The sequence below is a fragment of the Pyxicephalus adspersus genome, chromosome 11, assembly GCF_032062135.1.
Source record: "Pyxicephalus adspersus chromosome 11, UCB_Pads_2.0, whole genome shotgun sequence".
Lineage (NCBI taxonomy): Eukaryota > Metazoa > Chordata > Amphibia > Anura > Pyxicephalidae > Pyxicephalus > Pyxicephalus adspersus.
In genome coordinates this window covers 9,220,142-9,241,190 of record NC_092868.1, presented here as the reverse complement: position 1 = coordinate 9,241,190, position 21,049 = coordinate 9,220,142, and the positions used below count along the sequence as shown (strand labels likewise).

Below are 21,049 nucleotides of genomic sequence, written 5' to 3'. Positions count from 1 at the left end.
CAATTGAATCTGTAGAAGACCTTTTGCAGGTTATACAAGGGGCCCCTTCAGTCCTAAAGAGTCAGGAAGGTTCACAGACTTATGTTAGGTGACTTTTAAATATCTTCTTTTACTAGAACAAAAATTTGGAATGATAATGCAGTAACAATCACATTTTAGTTTGGTTTTATTATTATAAAATGATTTATTTAACTTGGTTTGAAAGAAAATTAATGCAAGATTTTTTTTTAAAGTGCATGTAATCCATGCTAGTCAAAGCCTTCGGGGCTCCCAGGTGAGGTCTCTGGCATGGACCCACCTGTATGTAAAATCAGCCCCATTTGACATCATCATTGATTCATCAATGTTCTATTCTTTTAATGTTTTATGTCATTGGTAGCCGTACTGTTGCCTTGGTTGCAGAGTGATTTGGTGCAGCACACAGTTCTTGTCCATCCTGGTATGGGAAATGTTGGGTAGAGGCCTTGACAGAAGGATTCAGTGGCACATCCACTCATAACTGGTGCACTGTGACTTGATTCACCTAAAGGGAAAAATAACATTACCCAATTAATGGGGGAAAAAGTAAAAGCAAGGATAAAGTGGTAAATCCCCTGATAGTTTCTTTTATCTCTCAGGGACTCTATTGATGGAATCTTTGCTATGACCATTATATAAGTATCCAATATCTATACATATATATTGTAGAGTATGCAGCAGAATAAGCTGGAACTCACAAAGGTCAATGTGTACCCTCTGCTCCCTTCTTTTGTTACTTCTTACCCATCAGGTCCACACACTGCGTCATCTGCCCCCTACACCGCATGGTGCTGACTTCTTTTGGAGAGGATCGGCTGTAACACTCCAAACCGTTCTCTGCTCCGGGGTCTTCAGCTGACAGAGAAGAGAATCATATACTTCCTTAATTTATTATGCATAGGAATAGGCGCGCTTTATAGCAACCTGACCTTCAGATGTAGGGAATAATTATCCTTTAGGAAATTAGAAATGTTAATTGTAAGCAATATCTTTCTGAAACTTAGTGCACACCCTGTACCTGGACACCCCTGTAAATTTAGCCTTTTAGATGTACAGTATACCTCCAGTGTAAGATTATCTAAAGCATTGTTGCCTTTAACTTCTCATCTTACAATGTAGAGAATTCATGGTGAGATTTGGGGATCATCTTCTTCTTCAGCCAGGAGAACATTGAGCATACAGTAGTGACTGTGTGCTCAAGGTTCTGTTTGCTGGAGAAGAAGATGTATCTGAGGATCTGCAGTGCAAGGATCTCCCTGCCTCTACTTTATCTATTCAGTGAATCTGTGTTTTCTACACCTCTCCTGCTCCTTCTTCATCAATACTCTATCAATACTCCAGTATTCATCAGGGGGACATCCTCAACACTAAGGGGCAGTAATAGGGAAAAACTGCAGGAAGACCAAAGAAAATGCCAGTCTCCGTACTTATGTTCAGTCCTTTCTCCTCTTTCTCTCCCCATTCTATCTTCCCCTCTTCCTTTCTTTCTCTCCCCCATCATTAGACACAGCTTCTGCAATACAGGTTCTCTTTAAAACAGATTTAACCCAAACAAGGCAAAGGAAATACCCTTTATGGGGAAAATACAAGCTCACATAAAAGCAAAACTATTCCATTTAAAGTAAGGTCCCAGTGTTGTAGAGACGACTATCACAATATAGAAATGTCTATAGATAAGTGGAATTAAGAGATGGTGAAAAGAAAGCCATGTGATCAGCACGTCAACTGTGACATTAAGTTATATTTGCACAGAAAAATGAGACCCAATGGGATTTGTTAATTAGTCACATGTCTAAAGTAAAATCCTTATCCTTGTGTTAAAGCTTTGTGAATTTATCCCATGAAAATCAGGTGGCTTTGTTTATAAAAAAAAATATTTTTGATAGGTCGCAGCTGATTTTCTAATTACCTTCATGACATTAAATCCAATGTTTCTGCAAAAATGAAACTTAAAAAATCTATTTCTGCAATCCTTCCCAATTTACATTGCTTTTACTGTTACCTGCAAAGTTTCCCTTATTGCACAGGCTGCCATTGCAGCAGTGATGGATGCAAGAATATGAAACTGGATTTTTTCCATTGCTAAAAGCAGAAAGCCCAGGACATGACGAAGTATTACTACAGCTCTTTATCATGGTGTGATGGATGTCTGTAATAAACAAAGACAAAATAATAGAAACTCTGTAATGGTACAGCAGGGGCCGATGCATCAATAGAGAATGGCAATATGCTATAAATAAACAATGCAATATAGTATTAAAAAGACATTTCAAAAAGAAAAAAAGTGGAATGGTGGATTCATATTGTATAAACAGCCAGCCATTGGCTTTGGACATAAAACAAGTTTTATTGTTTACCCAGAGAGTTACACTTAAAGAAGGTTTTCAGTTTAAATAGAACCTTAGCAATTTTTAATGAACATTGTTCTTTTACATGTGAACTACAAAACATTTTTTTTTGGTTCTACATTGTGCAGTACCTCTATTCTACCACTAGATATCGCTGCCTCATGGAAAGCTCTTGATGCTTGATAAGGATGTTGAGAGCTGCCAAATGCAGCATGTATCCCACATTAGTGGCTAAAGACTATTCTTTCTATGTATGCCTTGATATACCTGTCAAATCAGAGTACAGCTGGCTATTTTCCCTGTGTTTTTCCAGCATTTGCTGCCTAGCTATTTTTTGCCCTAATGGCAATGGGTTATTATTAAGGTGGATAAAACCACTCTTAAACCTCTCCTAATCTGTCAGTACTAATGCACAGCTACTTTAGACAAGACAGAGTGTGTTATTAAGAGTAATTTAGGCTTCAAGAGAGAGAAACCTAGCAAAAAGGCCTCCACTCCAAAGCTGCGGAGAGCAGTTTGACCTTTATGTTCAAAATTCTGACTTTGCTGTTTATATACCGGTACATTGTTTTTTTATTATTATATCAGGAGAAGCAAAAAAACAAACACATGTGTTCAATAATAACAAACTTGTGTAAAGAAAAACAAATCTATAATAACAATGTATTGATAATAAAAATAATAAATGATAGCCTAGGTGCCGGCTCCCTGTGTGGTCCTCCTGTGCTGATTCCATGCTCCTTATGGTGGCCCCTTGCTCTCAGTGCTGGAGATCTTCTAATGGTAATTACTCCATGTTCTTTACATCTAATGGTAATTACTCCATGTTCTTCCAGCTAATCTTGGTGCTGGCCCCATGCACATTTTTATATTTCTTTTTCATAATGATGGCTACCTGTATTTAATGTTCAAAGTGTTGCTCTCCTGTTCATGGTGCTGGCTGGCCTTACTTTTGGTGCTTGCTTGCTGCTCGTGGCACTGGCTTTATGTTCTTGGTGCAACCTTCCTGCTTTTGGTAATGACTCCATGCATTTGGTGCTCACTTTTTAATAGTGATGGCTCCCTGCTTTTGGCTGGCTGCGGACAAGCTGTTCTTCCAACTTATCACCAATGTAAAATAATTCATTCTTCCCTCTCCACTTCTCCTTTTCCTTTCCTCATTTCCCACAAACCTAGTAACCAATAGGCTCTATGCATCTTGTGAGATGTATAAATAATGAATCCATAGTACTGATCTTCATACAATTTTGGAGAATATTTGGGTAGTACATATGAAAACAGTTCTTGAGGAGAACTGAAGCCTATTCTATCCACTTCCAATAAGAAATATTACGAATCATCAATATTACACTTGATTTTTGGACTCCCAAGTCCCTTTGTTACCAAAGATTACAGTAACGCAGCTAGTTCAGGTTAACATATTGATACTTCATCATTTATATCATAGGGTAACTCCGGACATGGAACTTTCGCTTCTGAAAGCCTCATTTTATCCCCTGATGAAGCCAAAGTAGGTAAAACGCGTTGGGATTGAGACTATGAAATCTGGACACCCAAATAATTTTGCAGGATACAAATACCACCTCTTTACCCTACAAATGATGAGTAGTTCTTGATTTTACCCTATATGAATCATGAATGCTTTATGTTATTGTATAACCCCTTTCCTATTGTATGTATTTATGTTCATAGTTAATTGATAAGATATAAAAGTAATTGTTTTTATCTGTACAATTTCAGTGCCATAAAAGCCTTTCTCTTTCACTTCTTCCCTTCCCTACCATTGTTTTTCCCTGCTTTTGGTGATAGCTTTATGGTGATGACATTCTGGTGTTGGTCTCTGCTCATGGTCTGGCTGGCTCTGCTTTTGGTGCTTGCTTGCTGCTCATGGTGCTGGTGGCCCTGCATTGTACTTGTTGACTGTCTATGGTGCTGGCATTCTGGACTGGGTTCTAGCTTCTTGGTTATAGTGAAGACTCCCTGCAATCAATGCTCACTCCTCATGGCTCCCTTCTTTTGGTGATAGCTTCATTTTCATGGTGCTGGCATTCTACCCTTGGTGTTGGCTTTCTGCTCATGGTGCTAGATTTCCCCTCATAGTGCTTGCTGCTAATGGCACTGGATGCCCTGCATTGTGAAAGCTTCCTGCCATTGGCATTGGCTTCCTGCACTTGGTACTCACTTTTTATGGTGATGGCTTTTGCTGATAAATTCTATTACATGGTGCTGGAATTCTGCCCTTGGTGTTGGTTTCCTGCTAATGGTATTGACTTTCTGCTTCTGGTGCTTGCTTGCTGCTCAGAGCACTGGTGGCCCTGCATTGTGCAAGTTTCCTGATACTCCTGATAGTTTCCTGCTACTGTGATTCCTTGATGTTGGCTTTCTGCTCCTGGTATTGACTGGCTATGCCTTTGTTGCTTGCTTGGTACACAAAGTGATGTTGGCCCTGCATTTTGTTAGCTTTCTGCTTATGGCAATGACTCTCTGCAATCAGTACTCACTTCTCATGGTGATGGCTCTTTGCTTTTCTCCTTTTTATGGTATTCTACCCTTGGTGTTGGCCTTCGTCTCTGGGTGCTAGCTTTGTGCTCATGGTACTAGCTGGCTCTGCTTATGGGGTTTTCTTGTTGCTCATGGTGCAGGTTCCCCACATGATGCTAGATTTTTCCTCATGGTGCTAGCTCTCTGCTTATGCTGATGATTCTTTGTTCCTTGTGCCAGCTTCCATATTATCATGACGGCTCCCTGCACTTGGTTCCAACATTCTTCCAATGGTGCATTGCTCTCAAAGCTAAACTTCTGCTTCCAGCTTTCAACCCCACGTCCATACTCACAGTGCTGGCCTCCTGTTTCCAAATCAGCCTCCTTCCCAGTGTAGTTTTCCTGCTACTATCTCTAAATACCAACTTCCAGCTCCTATTCCTGGCCCCCTAATACTGATTTTAACAGATTTCAGTCTATTCTTAGTGCTGGCTTCTTTCTCCAGGCTCCCCACCCCAGCCATTCCCTATTACTTGTCAAAGTCCACCTTCCAAATTTATGTAGAACATACATTTATGAACACTGTTTCTAATAACTCTAAGGACCGTAATTGAAAAACAGATTTTGTAAGGCATCTAGAATTCCTTTGTGCCTACCTCACCTATGCAGGTAATTGCTGGCCAGGTGTTGTCAGCCCTTACTGCAATTCTCCATCCTGGCCACTGGATGGTGCTGTGCACACAGAAAGTACATAGCCTGCAGCAGCATTAGAAGACCTTGTAATAGAGATTCTGGAGCTGCAATAATTCACATTCTGTAAGATTTAAGCACCAACATCTAATTATAGGAGTTGTCGGGCTTGTCAGGGAAACTCATTTGCATATTGAGGATTTGGGCAAATGTCATCAGGTAATTTAAAACATTTTTACAATATATTTAAATATTTATCTCATAGTCATACAAATATATTGCCCTGCGGGTAAAGAGACCCTGTCGGCAGATCATAACAATTTTGCTATAAGATGATTTGTGCAATTCATGCAATTTATACTTTTATAATTTATACAAATTTATAAGTAAACAATTTATACTTTATACTTTTATATAAGTATACAATTTATACTTTTAAAATTTATATTTTATTTACCTAAAAAAGCCTGCCTTGTGTGGACATTCAAATACCCCAAGACTGCTGTTGGGAGAGGTCACTATCTTTAACATAATGTCTGCACCTCCCAGCAGAGTCAGAGCTGCCCCTTTAATAACACTCTAATATTTTCCTTTCTTCCCTGGCTGCTACATAATAGGTTATGTAGGAAAGTGATGGAGCTGGGCCAGCATATTATTAGACATTGCCAGTCGATGGGGCTGTAAAGGGCTATGATATGCAAGGAGGGAGAGGCACTGTGGATAAGGTGGGGAAGTCATTCTTCCTGGAGTACTCAAATGTTCTAGCACATTGCAAGTTAATAAAATGTATGGCGAGAAAAAAACATTTAATTACTTGAATTGCTGTGTTGGTGACACGGTTTCTATAAAATACAAAAGAACAACAATAGGTAAGTCTATCTACCTAAAGAGTGGGTCATAGTTTGAATTGCATGAGCAGGCGACTCTTAAAAGCCATTCTGGACCATCCTATTATAGTGATCATCCTACCACTGGCAAAAGTAATTCATAGGAGATCACATGACCACAAATGATCAGTGATCACATGATTCCAGCCTTTGCTTGCGCTCATCTTGCAATTGCCACAGAGTAATAGTGGGTGTTCAAAGATTCCCACAGGGTGTCACTGTACAATGTTTGCTCATAGAATGCCATAGGGTGTCTCAAAGGGAGTAACCATGCAATGTGTGATCAAAGAATGTTTCTGGGTGTCACCATATAAACTGTGCCCCATTCAGTGCAGATATATTAGAAAAAAACTGACAGACATTGGTTATTCCAGCTTCATAAACCTATTACTGTTTACTGGGCTGCAGTCACCGTCGTATAAATAAATCAGCTGGTCATTAACAAATTATATTAGAAAGCTCCATCAGGTTTACGTGACACCTTGAGAATAGCGAGAGGCGGGGTCCAGAGACATAAAACACAGCAATAAAAGTTCTGAAAGTTTTTCAGCTATATAAACAGCTCACAGACAATAAACAAAACTCTTTGCTGTGTGTCAGGTGACACGACTGGATGTGGAAGCATCAGAAGGCCAACTGCCCCCTTTGTTCTTTTTGGATCAATCACTTCCTGGCTTCCTATGGGCTTTTGGTGCTGCAAATAAGTTGCCCTATAGACATAGACATGGTCCACTGTTGTAATCGGCAAATCCACCCTGAGAAATGGCATGTTATAAAAGCTGGATGTATGTAGATAGTAAGTGGCTGCAAAGAGGTTTAGTAAATGCTGAGAAAAAAGGAGTTAGGGAAGAGGAGTTGTTACTGCTTGGACTCATGTACTTGTGTATGTAAATTTCTTACTATTACCTACTAAGATTTGTAAGCCAAAAGGATTTTAAAAGCAAAGCAGGGAAGAAGAGCCTGGGAAAGAAATAATAACTAGTCTGGAGCGCCATCTGCTGGCTAAAATAGGTACAGCTAAGGAAAAAAAAATATATATATATATACACAATTTTTTTTAATCATAATATAGCCTTAACCATAGTCAGTGAGGGTACATACCTTGACTGAGTGCAGAGGTAATGGAGACTTCAATGCATGATTTCTGGGAGGGCCCACATCTCAAATTAGGATGGCTGCTGCCCCCACAATATGAGGGAGGTCCTTGACATGCAAGACAATGTATTCGTGCATCCTCCCCTAGATCTGAAACAACAATGGTACCTTGGTGGTTAAAATGAGTAGTGCTGGAGTTATGGTTTAATATTTCAGCATGGAATTTGTGGGGTTTCCCTATGCTTTGCAGGTATCACGAGGGACCTCTGCTTTACATTCATATTTTGAAAGCATACGGATAGATCAGTTGATTTTACACTAAACATTGCCCCTTGTGTATCTAGTGGTGAATGTAAGCTCTTTAGGGGTAGGAGAGAAGAAAGATGACACATCAGTTTGCTGCTGTTCCTTCATTGCCCAGTCACAGGCTGGGGGCAGTAATGTGACCTGGTTGTTTTGCATATTTACCTACACAGATGTGCTGAAGTTTGGTACTCACCTGGCACCAAGTGTTCATTGCATAGTTCAGTGTCACAGCACAGGACGGTCTCGCTGGTTTGGATGAATTTGATGGGTCCGCTCTGGGTTTTGTTACAGGACTGGCCTGTAGAACAGCCCTTCACCAGCACGTTTCCACTCACCAGATCTAGAGGTGGAAATAATAGAAGATACTGAGTAACCACAGACAATATTCCAAATCCACCGATTAAGAGAGAAGAACTACAAACTCCATCTCAGGCAGCACAAGCTCCTCCCCAATGAATCTGTGCTAAAGCTACGTACACACGTCCAATGGTTCTCACCTGATAATCGGGTCAGGGCCGATGTCGGATGAGAATCTGGTGTGTACAGCACCTGTCATCCATCGTCCGAATGACCGTCCTGGCGGATCTACGGACGATGGACGACGAACGATCATAATGGAAGTGAAGGGGGAGAGAGCGCAGTGAGGTGCCACTCAGCCCTCACCCTCTCCATAGAGCAGAACAGTGCTGTTCATGCATCGCGCAGCCCTTAGTCGTTGGAAAGGATCGTGAAAGATCCTTTCCAATGACAATAAGTGCACGTGTGTACCCAGCCTAAGAGTCAGGCAGGACAATCTCTTCCCCAATAAATCTCTGCTAAGAGTCAGGCAGCACAAGCTCCACGCCAATGAATCTCTGCTAAGAGTCAGGCAGCACAAGCTCCACGCCAATGAATCTCTGCTATCAGGCTCCACAAGTTCCTCCCTATTGCCCCTCTACCAATAGACAGGCACTACAAACTCACACCCCACTGCACTTCTGTTAGCAGGCAGGCAGCACACTTTTCCCCCTACTGCACCTGTGCTAACAGACATGAAGGTGCTGCTCTCCACTGAATCTCTGCTAACAGTCAGTTGCCATAAACTCCTCCCAAGTTCTTATTTGCTAGCAGGCAGGCAGCGCAATTCCCCCTATCTGCCCCTTTTCAGGTAGACAGGCAGTACAAGCCCCTCCCTACTCCTCCCCTGGTAGCAGGCAGGCAGAACCAGCTGTAGACCAGTTGTAAAAGCTCCACCCCCAAGGATCTCTGATAATGCACAAGATCCTCCCCCACTTGTTCTCTACTAACAAGCCGGGAGCACTCAATCTATTTGTCAGTCATGCTATAATATTGATAAGGACCTAACAACATTACCACCTCCTTCTTCATGGCTGACAGCAGTAATCAGGTCTTGTTCCTGTGAATGATTGACAAGTGATGGGTCAATGTCATCTGATACTTACCACCATAGGTGAATAGTGAGGAGGAGCAGTACTGATGGGTGCTCTCACAATTCTTCACCACCTGTTCCTCTTTGGCAAGGTCTGGAAGGCCATTATATTGGAAACACTGCAGGCTGGAAGCTAGTAGAAGAAGAAATGAGGTGTAATTTAGTGTCACCAATATTAATTTTCCAAATAAACAGCTGCAGCATATGCAGAATTCATAAACTGATAAAATGCTCATTGTTGCATGAATCAACTAGATCTTAGTTGTTGATGAACAAGTGCAGTTTTGCCAATGACAGTGGACTTTGGGCTTGTGTTGGTGACATCAGTATGATATCATTCTGAGATCATTCATCGACAGGTGCAGCTGACCTCCCACTGACCCGCTCCAAAGCCGCTTAACGCACTGCTCGTAATTAAAGTGTGCTATTATTTAACCAAATCAAGTAGAAGCATTATGCCCTGGGGCACTTGTGATAAGGTAGAAAGCCAAGTGTGGCCCCTGATATCACCAAAGGGCCATGCATAAAAGTCAGTGAATGCATTTTCTCGGCATCGGTCCTGAGGACAACACTGTAGGGCAGGGGTGTCAAACTCAAATACAAAGAGGGACAAAACTAAAAACTTAGACAAAGTTGCGGGCCAACCTTTAAAAAATAAAGAAATTTATCCTTCTCATTGGATATAAAACCTTTTCATATGGAAACAAAGAGGTTTTGCTTCACATTCAATCTCGAACAAGCTTATAATGGAGAAAGAGGCCTAACAATAATAATAACAATATTCTTCGATGAAAATCCAACTATTCAAGTCTATGACTTGGAGTAGCAAGGAAAAGTACAGCTGAGGCGGAATGCTGAAAATGCCAAACGCGACCATTGCGGAGCTAAATCTAATGAGTGGCCCACCGGTGAAACCCCCTCTTCATTGAAATAGCGCTGCTACTACAATTTTGTGCGTCTTTAAAACTGTCCAATGTGGGGCCACACATCGGCAGAGAGCCCACTGGTCAATAGACGCAAGTGATGCCGGGAATTGTAGTAGCGGCGCTATTTCAATGCAACGGCGGTCCAGCTGCAGTTCATATTTTGGATTCCTTTGGGGGCCAAAAAAAAGCCGTTGGGGGGCCATATTTGGCCCCCGGGCCAGAGTTTGACACCCTTGCTGTAGGGCTTTGCTCAGATTGACAGTGAGGTTGCAGTTTGGTTACAACTTCCTTACCCCCCCTGGACTGGGAATCGGAGCCCATTGAGAATGAATTTGGCACGGGGCAGTGATTGGCTCAGTACCCTCTGCTGCCACCTGCTGTATAATGTGCAAATAGAGGTTCTTTGGGAACCAGGAGGGCGATTGGCTGCAAGGGGATGCCTTATAATACCATGAGGATTTTCTAAATGCTGGAGGACTGCATATGGCACCTGGGCTACAGATTGGGCACAGAGTAGACAGAGGGATCTTTGCCAATGACCAGAACCTTTTATAAGGCGATGAATGGTAAAAATTTAAGTGCTGCCCCCTTTAGGCAAGGGGGAATGCTGTGCTTTTTTGGGGTGCACAGTATGGACTATTACTACCGCCCCTGCGGGGATTATTGATGTCATATACTTATATACAACACCAAATTTAGTTTCTACTGGCAGGTGATTGTTCATCAACTTTTCCCCAGGTTGCTCTGCGTTATTCAAGGTTTAACCCCCTTACAGATCTGAGAATCTATAAACATTGTACAGAGACATTCTTCATATTTAAAGGATATAATAGCTGCCCAGTGATTTCTCTATAAACGCCACCATTTTATTCAAACATGAGCTGGATAATTGTCTTCCTGGCAGCAGTAAGCAGTGCAAGCTTTCACAAACCGCAGATTGCTTTGCAGATCTTCAATGTAGGAAAGCAGAGAAGGAAATGTGTGCTGAGAGATGCCTGGGAGTGTCCGCTGCTTCTGTAAATCTCAGCTGCCTGGCTTTTATTCTGATCCAATTACCTTTGTTGCTGATATTGCATTGACTTTGTTAGCAGCAACCTTGTTCTGTGTCAGGCAGGCAGCTAGCATTTTCAGGAAGGTGATGGCTGCCTACATACTCCGGTCAAAACAAGGTTCCTATAAAGTGACAGGCATGAGAAAGTAATGGAGTTGCTATTGTTGGCCTTCTTGTTCTGTGTATGGAATCAGTGGTCACTCTTGGAAGGTCAAACACGCCCCCTGCTGAGTCAGAGCCAAAGCTCTCCAATCAACAGAGAGTGTGAGTTTTGACGATTGTAGCTATTGGTCTGATTCAGTAAGGGGAGTGTCATATCTCTGCAGAGAGACCTCTGCTTGCACACAGAGAGAAGGAATCCTTCTCTGCAGCATATTGACAATGGACAAGCTGTTCCACTTGGACTGTGGCAGTCCTCGTAATTTTCTCAATAAACATTCATTTTTGAACGGTCAAATATGTTTGTTCTATAAAGTATTGGGGTAGAGCACTCTGGCTTTTGCTCACAAATAAAAAATCAAAAGCAATTCACCAGAAACCATCAAATTAAGGATCCATTTCTAAAGCTCTGAATCCAACATTCACCGAAGAATTCCCTGGTGGAGAATCAATCAATGCCATTGAAACACATTCTTCATCAGGTTTCAGTGAATGTCAGATTCACTGTTTTATGAATTGACCCCTTAGGGCTCTTTTTATAAATTGTTTTAACGAGTCATTGTTTTAATAGGAGACCTGTAGAGAGATAAGACTATCAGCAAATTGCAGAGGAATTGACGGGGGGAATTATTTTTTATAATAATTATAATTAATTTTATGAACAGAGCCTTTAGTGTGAATTTACATGTGGTATACATGAAAGAAATGAAATATTATTTCTATTATTATTATTATTATTATTATTAATAATAATAATAATAATATTCTGTTTGTGTTGCAACATATAATATCAGATTGCAACATTTCCTGATAGTGGCTGACTGAGCAATCAAGGTGTCCCAACATGTTCCAATCCAAATATTAGGCAATCTGTCTGTGAAATCAAACCTTGGGTGAAAATGTATTACTTTTAATTGGAAATTATCAAACAGGTAAAAAAAATTTAGATAATTTTCAACAGAGTTGCAATGTTCGTGGTTTTATTATTTTTTCGTTCTTTTTTCTCTTTGATCTTGCGTGCAAAACAAATATTGCATGATGATTTATTGAGAACAGGTAAAAGGCGGATTGTCATTACAACATATCCAGATTGAATGTAAAAAATGCAAGACGAGCCAAATGAAAAAATCTTCAAAATATGTAAATATATGTAGAGTAGAACCATAACAAACCCTCAACTCCAACCCCCACCCTCCTCTGTATTCTGCAGTTCAGCTTTAACAGGGCATCAATGTAAAGGGACCCTTCTCCCAATGACTACCAATGTAAGGGGACCCTTTTTCCGATTATAACTGATCTAAGGGGACCCTTTTCCCAATTTACCACCAATCTAAGGGGAACATTTTTCCCATTGACCACAAAAGTAAAGAAGCCTTTCTCACACTGACCACTAAATGTAAGGAGACCATTCTCCCAATGACTAACAATGTAAGGGAACCCTTCTACCAATTACTACCAATGTAAGGGGGGCCTTCTCTGAATTACCTCCAATCTAAGGGGACCCTTTTCCCAATTACCATTAATGTAAAAGAACCCTTTTCCCAATGATTACCAATGTAAGAGTACCCTTTTTCCAATGATTACCAATGTAAGGGAACCCTTCTTCCAATGATTACCAATGTAAGGGGACCCTTTTCCCAATGATTACCAATATAAGGGAACCCTTTTTCCAATGGTTACCAATGTAATGGGACCCTTTTCCCAATGATTACCAATGTAGGGGAAACCTTTTCCCAATTATTACAAATAAAAGGGAACCCTTCTCCTAATGATTATCAATGTAAGGGGACCCTTTTTCCATTAACCACCAGTGTAGGGTGATCCTTCTTTGACTGGCCACGAATGTAAGGGGATCTCCCGCCATTGAAAGGGATCCTTCTCCCACTGAACTTCAATAAAAGGGGACCTTTTTTCCACTGAACACAAATGCAAGGGGAACATTCTCCCACTAACCACCAACGTAAGGGGGCCCTTCTTCCTCTGAACACTTTTGTAACGGGATCCTTCTGCCATGGAACCCAGAAATAGGAGACACCTTTCCCACTGAACACCAATGTAAGAAACCCCTTGAACAATGTAAGGGGAAGTATTTTCCACCAACTATGGATAAATAGGGTGATCCATGTGCACTGACCACAAAAGTAGAGGGACCATCGCTCACAGACTACCAAAGTAAAGGAACCTTCTCCAACTGGCCACCCATGTAAAATGATCCTTCTTCCACTCACTACTGATATAAGGGGATCCTTCTCCTCCTGGCCACCAGTGAAAGAATGGCCTTCTCCAACTAGACATCGATAAAAAGAGATCCCTTTTCTAAGTGATGGCCAATGAAAGGCAGACCATCTTCCATTGACCACCAGCGTGTTTGGATCTTTTTTCAGATGGGCAGTATTGTAAAAATCCTAAAACAAAGAAAGGGGGCCAACGCCAATGCTTGCAGTGAAATACGGATACTGCCGGGGCACACTTAGTGCACTGGGGTAGAATACAATAGCCAAGGTTACTTTTAAATAGAAGCATTGGACACCCTCAATACATTAAATAGAATGCATAGAGTTACTTACCTAAACACAGAAGGGCGCTGTAGAGCACAGTGTGGAGAAGTAGTCTCATGGTGCCGTGAAATCTGTATGACTGCGGAAGATGTGTGTGTCAGCTTTACAGAGGTGATGCTGCATATAAACAGGTCCTTCTGCTCCTTGTTTGGGAGGACCTGGGAGGGGTGACAACGAGGGCGATGGTTTTTCTACTGATACCTGCATGTCCAGGCTTGATAACCATATTGCAAGACTATTTCCTAAATGGCACCCTAATATTTAAATGTGGATTGTATCCTAAAGTCTTGTTTTTTTAGGTGGACCATAAACCCTTCTTTTAGCGGGGGTAGAACTAGGCTACCAGAGCCACATGCACAAACTTGTGGGGTAAATATATATATAATTGATAAAAGAATATCTGCTTACATATGAACATGACATACACAGTACAAAATAGCATATTTGCTACTAAATGCTATCAATTTATGGGTGAGTGTATCATCCATCAACTGATTAGGAATTATTACATTAATGCCCCCCCTTCAAATTTATACAACAGGTTGGAAAGAACTAAACTCGGCTATAGAATGGGCCCAAAGCTTGCAGCTCATGGCACCAATTATTGTGTCCTTGCTGCACCTGTACAATGTTACCTGCCAGTTACCGGCAGATCACATGACATTACCTGAGTCATCCCCACCGCCGCCTTAATCTTGTCTCTGAGAGATGCGGGGATAGAGGAAATGTTTTTATTCAACACCGAAACTCCTGATCATTAAATTATAGACTTATATCGAAGGGGATACCTGGGATTACCTGTTAGACAGCTTTATAGTTTAAGGGAATATCTAATAATTTAATATCTTTTCATGATATGAAGGTTGCTATTGCTAAACTTTCCTTTATAGGTTGATAATTACCTAGCTGTCGTAATCTTACTTTAATAATTGACCCAGAACCAATTTCTGAATTTGGCTTGACTTTACGGGTCATTGGTAAAGTACTGAAGGTATTGGATCAGTAGGGCACTAGTTGGCATGAACCTTTCCCTTGACCTAACACCAGTTGATCCATCCATTCCCAAGCAAGACAAGTACTTGTCTGCCAGTACTAGTTAGGGGTGGACATAGAATTGTGAAAAGTGTGCCACTACATGACGGGCCCTGACACTCCTTAGACAGAAGGGGCCCCCACAGCCGCTTATATGGTCCTAAATCTGCCTGCATGCCCATCATTACTCCCTAAGTGTTTGGCTTGTATGCCCACAGCCCAGCTATCCATAACTTGGCACGGGGCTGGGGAAACAATGTAAACCATAAACCCCCAGCCACTTCTTCCTTAAAGGACTGTTCAAGTTTGCACCTTTTGCTTTGCTGCTCACCACAGTGAGGTGTTAGGGGGGTCCTGGCCAGTTCTGCACATGAGCTCCACTGGTCGGTTTAGCACAAGGGTCAACTGTTGGTTGCGTCCACTACTGACTGAACTTGTACTCTCCTACCTTTTCCTTGTCAACTTGTATCCCCCACCTTCCCACCATCATCTTGTCATCCCTCACCAGTCTTCCCTTCTCTAGTCAACTTGCATTTCACCCACCGTTACCTCTCCTACCCTGTCAATTTGTACTGCCCTTACTAAAAACTTCCCCCCTTTATCTTGGACTACCTTCACCATTACCTCTGCTACATTACCATTACCACTATTACCATAGTGCTAGGTTCAAATCTCGTCCAGGACACTCTCTGCATGTTCTCCCCGTGTTTGTGTGGGCTTCCTCCTGGTACTCCAGTTTCCTCCCACAATCCAAAAACATGCAGTTAGGTTATTTGGCTTTCCCCAAAAATTGACCTTAGACTGTGTTAAAAACACATGACTGAGGTAGGAACATTAGATTGTGAGCCCCTTTGAGGGACAGCTAGTGTCATGACTATGGAATTTGTGCAGTGCTACATAATATATTGGCGCTATAAAAATAATACCTTGTACTCTCCTCTGAGTAATAAATCCATAACTATACCATCCATATATCCAATACCCAACTTCTCTGCTTCTTGGCCAGTAACCTCCCATCACCTCTGAAAATAAAAACCCAATAAACACCAGGATAAGGGAAAGATGCACCAATGCTGTAATCTGCTTGGAGAGAAAAACACGTTCTTTTTCAGAAAATGTATACATAGAAAAAAAAACATCAAATGTCCCATTGGAATGAAACCTACGAATGGCACTCCTGGGTATATCTAACCTAAGCCTTAAAGAACGTGTGTGCAGCTGTGAAAAGATTCTTGTAAGAAAAAAAAACTGATGTGAGTGCTAACCTCTGAGATTTCTGAACCAGGTGTTGGTTGCATGCTGTGGTTTTATGTCTAAGAAATTCTTACTTTTTTGAAAATACAGAAAAAGAGCACAAACTGCTGAAAAACGTAATGCCGGCAGAGAGAGAAAGGAATTAGTGCGTTACAGGTTGTTGCCTATGGAGCTGTATAACCCTAGACCAGTTGGAGCACCCAGGTTGACCCTTCTCTACCTACAATGAGCACCAGAACTAGACCAATGAAAGGAGGTGGACTGGTCTGATGAATAATGTTTTATTTTAGATCAGGAGAATGACCTACCTAATTTACCTAGGGAAGAGGTGGCAGCAGGTTGCACTATGGGAAGACGGAAGGCTGACCGAGGCAATCCAGTGTCCAGGTAAGCCATTCTCAACCATGGGTTCCTCCAAACGTTGGCAAAGGTTCCTTTAGCTTTGGCTGATTGACATCCCATAAGGTGCTGGCATGGTTCTGGAGCCAACACCACTTGGCAGAACCAGCTCCGTAAAACCAAAGACCTAATGTGCGGGGCATTCTTACCACTGGAATCCAACATTTTCCCCACTCATTGATTATAGTATGGGTCCCTGACACCTGAAACTTATTTTAAGGGTTCCTTAGGGGTAAAAAGATTGAAAAAGACTGGTCTAGGTGCTGGATACCACGGGACACCTTTCTGGAGCCATGGGCATGATTTATTAAAGCTCTTTGAGACTGGAGAAGATAGACTATTATGGTAAAAGATTATTTGCTATTAGTTTTCAATCCTGGTCCATTCCAGGTTTGCTGGATCACCCAGAATCATCAATGATAGTCTACCTTCTCCAGTCTTGAAAAACTTTATTAAAACAGACCATCTGGTCAGAGCTGCTTTGGTGGCACAAGGAGTAAGGTAGGTGATTTTAATAATTTGGCTGATCAGTAGATTTTTTAAAAATGGGAGGCTTTAGCTCTTCTATTTGGTGGGGTGGGGAAGAATCTTGCACTCCACAATCAGGTGTGGGGTATGGAAGCTGACCATTTTGAAGGCTCAAGGACACTATAGAAGAGTCACAGAGACCCCAAAAGCACAACAAAACCTCTCCATTGCCATGGTGTGTGCTATGTATACATGCAAATTGTTTTAGCAGAGCTCTAGACATTTTCTGCCTCCTATAAGTATAACTAAGGATAAATATTTTAAAACTTCATACAATTTCTGTCTAATGAGCCTCTTCTGGTAAAGAGAATATATTATCATCTCACTGGAGGTTTTCGCTGGGGAATACTTGTTTGCCTGGATCCATTCCTAGGCTTATTTTAATGTTAAGGCTTGAGATATTCCATATATCTGCACAGAGACATATCCGTTCTTCAGCAGTAAACACATTTTCTTTGGGGTTATTAAAAACACGTTTCTGACGTTTATCACAGTATGAATTTCAGATAAAGTTCTAATACACAAAGGGGATATTTTTCTGAACACATTTGACTTCCTCTCCAGTAATCCCAATAAAAGCAGTGACGGCTCCTTCTTCATATGTCGTGCTGAGCTACACTCAGAGGAACTACAATGACAAATGTTTTGTTTGAAGGTCTTAGATCTTTTAAAAAGGTAAATGTAACGGTTTGGAATTTTTAAGCTGTTACATTTCTTATGATCTTGTATATTGTTGTTTTCTTTCTTTTTTGTTTTGTATGAAAACAATTGTGCACCATGACATTAGCACGGCTGTTACATAGTTACATAGAAGATTAGGTTGAAAACAGACATAAGTCCATCCAGTTCAATCACTAGGGAAATAAACATATCCCAGATATAAAACCTTATAAGACATAGTTGATCCTGAGGAAGGCAAAAAAAACCCCGGGTACAATTTGCTTTAACAGGGAAAAATTCTTTCCCGATTCCATGAGGCAATTGGATGTTCCCTAGATCAATGGTCACTGTTATTTTTACTTTAAAGCCTTAATCCCCAGTTATATTCTGTGCTTCTAGAAAAACATCCAGCTTTTTCTTAAAGCAATCTATAGTAGTTGCCAGAAACTACTTCCTGGGCTTGGTTTTCTAAAGAGATTTCGTAGCAGGAGATGTTTGACTTCAGATGATTATTCTGTGTAGGGTGCAGAGATGGTAGATATCTGATTTCCCCTATTAACCCCCATAGCGGGTATTCCGAGCGTGAATTTACTTGCAAATAGCGGTATTTCCTGGTCACACTTGGGGTTGCTTTAACCTAAAAAAAACACTTACCTTGCTCTGTGGATGTCCCTAGGCATCCTGCTTGTCCCCGCAGGTCCTGGGGTCACGTCCGTCCTCTTCGATCACCAGCCGCGAAGTGCAGAGACGTTCTTTGGGGTTTCCTGGTGACATCGGTGCATGCGTAAGTGCGGGAGGAGTGGCGGGAAGTTTAAATAACTTTGTATTGGATTTAATACAAAATAGCTGTATTGAGTCCAATACAAAGAAATCTTCAAATAACAAATATATAATTTTATATATATATATATATATATATATATATATATAAATATGTATATATGTATATATCTATATATTTATATATATATAAATATATATAGAACGCTAGGGGGGTTAAAGAAGGCTTCCAAATTTCACCATAAACCCCCAGGAAAGGTGGGGAGTAATCCAGTGAGCTCCAACCTTCATGTGTGCCAGAGACAAGTGCCATCTAAAACATGTTGGACCATCGGTGTCCCTATGACCCCTGGTAGGCCAGAGATATTGTAGGGGAACTTTGCTCCTTTGGGGTAGATTCATGGATCCGAAGACCAGAACTTTCTTGAGATAGTAATTCTGTTCCAATTTCAATTTGCTAAAATGAATGTGTCATCTGCAAATTGTCACAGAAACCTTGAATTCTCAGAGGAATACAATAAAGTTAGTTCTTTTTGGGGGGCTAATAAGCTGCCTTCAGCCAAAAAAAGTTACGGAGAACAAGTCATTGCCATGTGCCATGGGTCCTCAAGCACAACGTTTGATACAGAAACCCTTAAAAACATGTCTAGGGGGTGCCTAAAATTTGTGAAAAAAGTGTTGGGTTCAACTTTAATTTCAGCCAGACCTTTATCTGGTCATAAAGTCCAGGTAGCTAGGAAAGAGGGGGCAGAAAGTGTGTGTACTCTTTCCCACAGGAGGGAAGGCTTGTTGGAGGGTTTAGGGTAGAATTTGAGGCCCTCTTTATTAAAGGACAATCAGATATCCACCCCTCACAGGGAAATAGAGGTACATAACCCCTTACCCATTCTCACAAAAATGTAAATGTAAGTTTTGCACACTGAAAAGATCTGTAAATGAAAACCTGGCATGTGTACAGACCTTTAAGGTCCTTACAGACAATGCAGAAAATCCATACAGACAATTGATAAATGTTGTACAAAAAGAACAATTTCCAATCCAATCTCAGATGTCCGTTTCGTTCAAAATCTGCCCAACAACATATAAGAATGACCCATGATGATTCAAGAAATTCAGCCAAACAGATTTGTTTTGATGATGATCATTCCCTTTCAAGCATGTGTACAAGTGAATGAGCATATACACATGCGCGACTGTTAATCATGTGTGCCATCTGTAATTAGTACAGCTAAGCTCTACGAATGCACACGTCACTGCAATAAGTATAGAATCATTGGGCCTGATTTAATAAAGCTGTCCAAGGCTGGAAAGGATACACTTTAATCAGTGAAGCTGGGTGGTCCAGCAAACCTGGAATGGATTTCTTAACAGTCATTTGCTATTTGTTAGCAGTCCTGGATCGGATCCATTCCAGGTTTTCTGGATCACCCAGCTTCACTAATGAAAGTGTATCCTCTCCAGCCTTAGGGAGCTTTAATAATCCGGGCCCATTGGATGTGATATGAGACTTCATCAGGAATCATTTATTCAAAAAGACTTTTATCTAACTTCTGTACAAAGCCGAAGTCCGCATCAAAATCATCACGACAGCCACAACAGGAAATCTCAGCAACAGCAACTTCTATTTCTATTTCAGCAAACAAATAAAAGAAAATCCATACAAAAACACAATCCATTCTCCTTAAATCCATCGCATTAGAAAAAAAATCCTCAGTCAATACCGCAAATGTTTCATTTGAAGAGAAAATGTATTATTTTATTATCATCTTCCACCGTTTTTATTGAAAGAATAAAAAGCAAGATGGATAAAATGTTTGTAAAAAGGAAAATAAAGTGTTTGGGTGACATAACAATCATGATGGATTGACGGTTCTATGTTTATAAAGGATTGCACCGTACATGGAGGTTGCCGGTTCTACATCGCCCCGATCTCAGAAATCTTAGTAACCTTTCCGCAAAGTCAATAAGTAAATATCATGTTGAGAATTCCGCTCCCGATGCCTTTATTTGCTTGATTTTGTTTTTATTTCGTTGCGGATTTGCTCTAGTCTGTCGGCTTATTGGTATTTATTCAGCTTGATCCCAGCAGCACTTACACGCTGTTATATCTTCCATGATAAAAAGTGAATCAGTGATTCTGGAGAATGGAACATGTCTGGATAATGAGGAAATATAGATACAAGTCTGGCTATTGTTTTCTACAATTAGATTAAAAACAATGCACTGCGCATGCAAGCAAAGCTGAAGTTGGAGCTGAACTAGAAGCCGAGTGCAGACAAAAGTCAAGCTTTTCTGATTCCAGGGAAACTCCGATTGCGTCATGGCATCATGAAGGTTTTTTTTTGCCTTCCTCTGGACCAACTATGTCTTATAGGGTTTTATATCTGAGATATGTTTATTTCCCAAGTGGTTGAACTTGATGGACTTATGTCTTTTTTCAACCTAACC

At 41.0% G+C, this 21,049-nt stretch overlaps 1 protein-coding gene across 1 annotated transcript; it reads right to left on the bottom strand.

Annotated features, from left to right (window-relative positions):
• Positions 1 to 164: 164 nt before the first annotated feature.
• LOC140341004 (urokinase plasminogen activator surface receptor-like) lies at positions 165 to 14,095 on the bottom strand. The gene is made up of 7 exons (XM_072426491.1): positions 13,958 to 14,095; positions 9,268 to 9,387; positions 8,019 to 8,165; positions 7,526 to 7,669; positions 2,021 to 2,167; positions 763 to 873; positions 165 to 523 (listed from the first exon to the last, which is right to left on the bottom strand). The coding sequence occupies exons 1-7, from the start codon at positions 14,004 to 14,006 to the stop codon at positions 357 to 359; spliced, it is 885 nt and encodes a 294-aa protein (XP_072282592.1). The 5' UTR covers positions 14,007 to 14,095; the 3' UTR covers positions 165 to 356.
• Between the last annotated feature and the right edge of the window lie 6,954 nt (positions 14,096 to 21,049).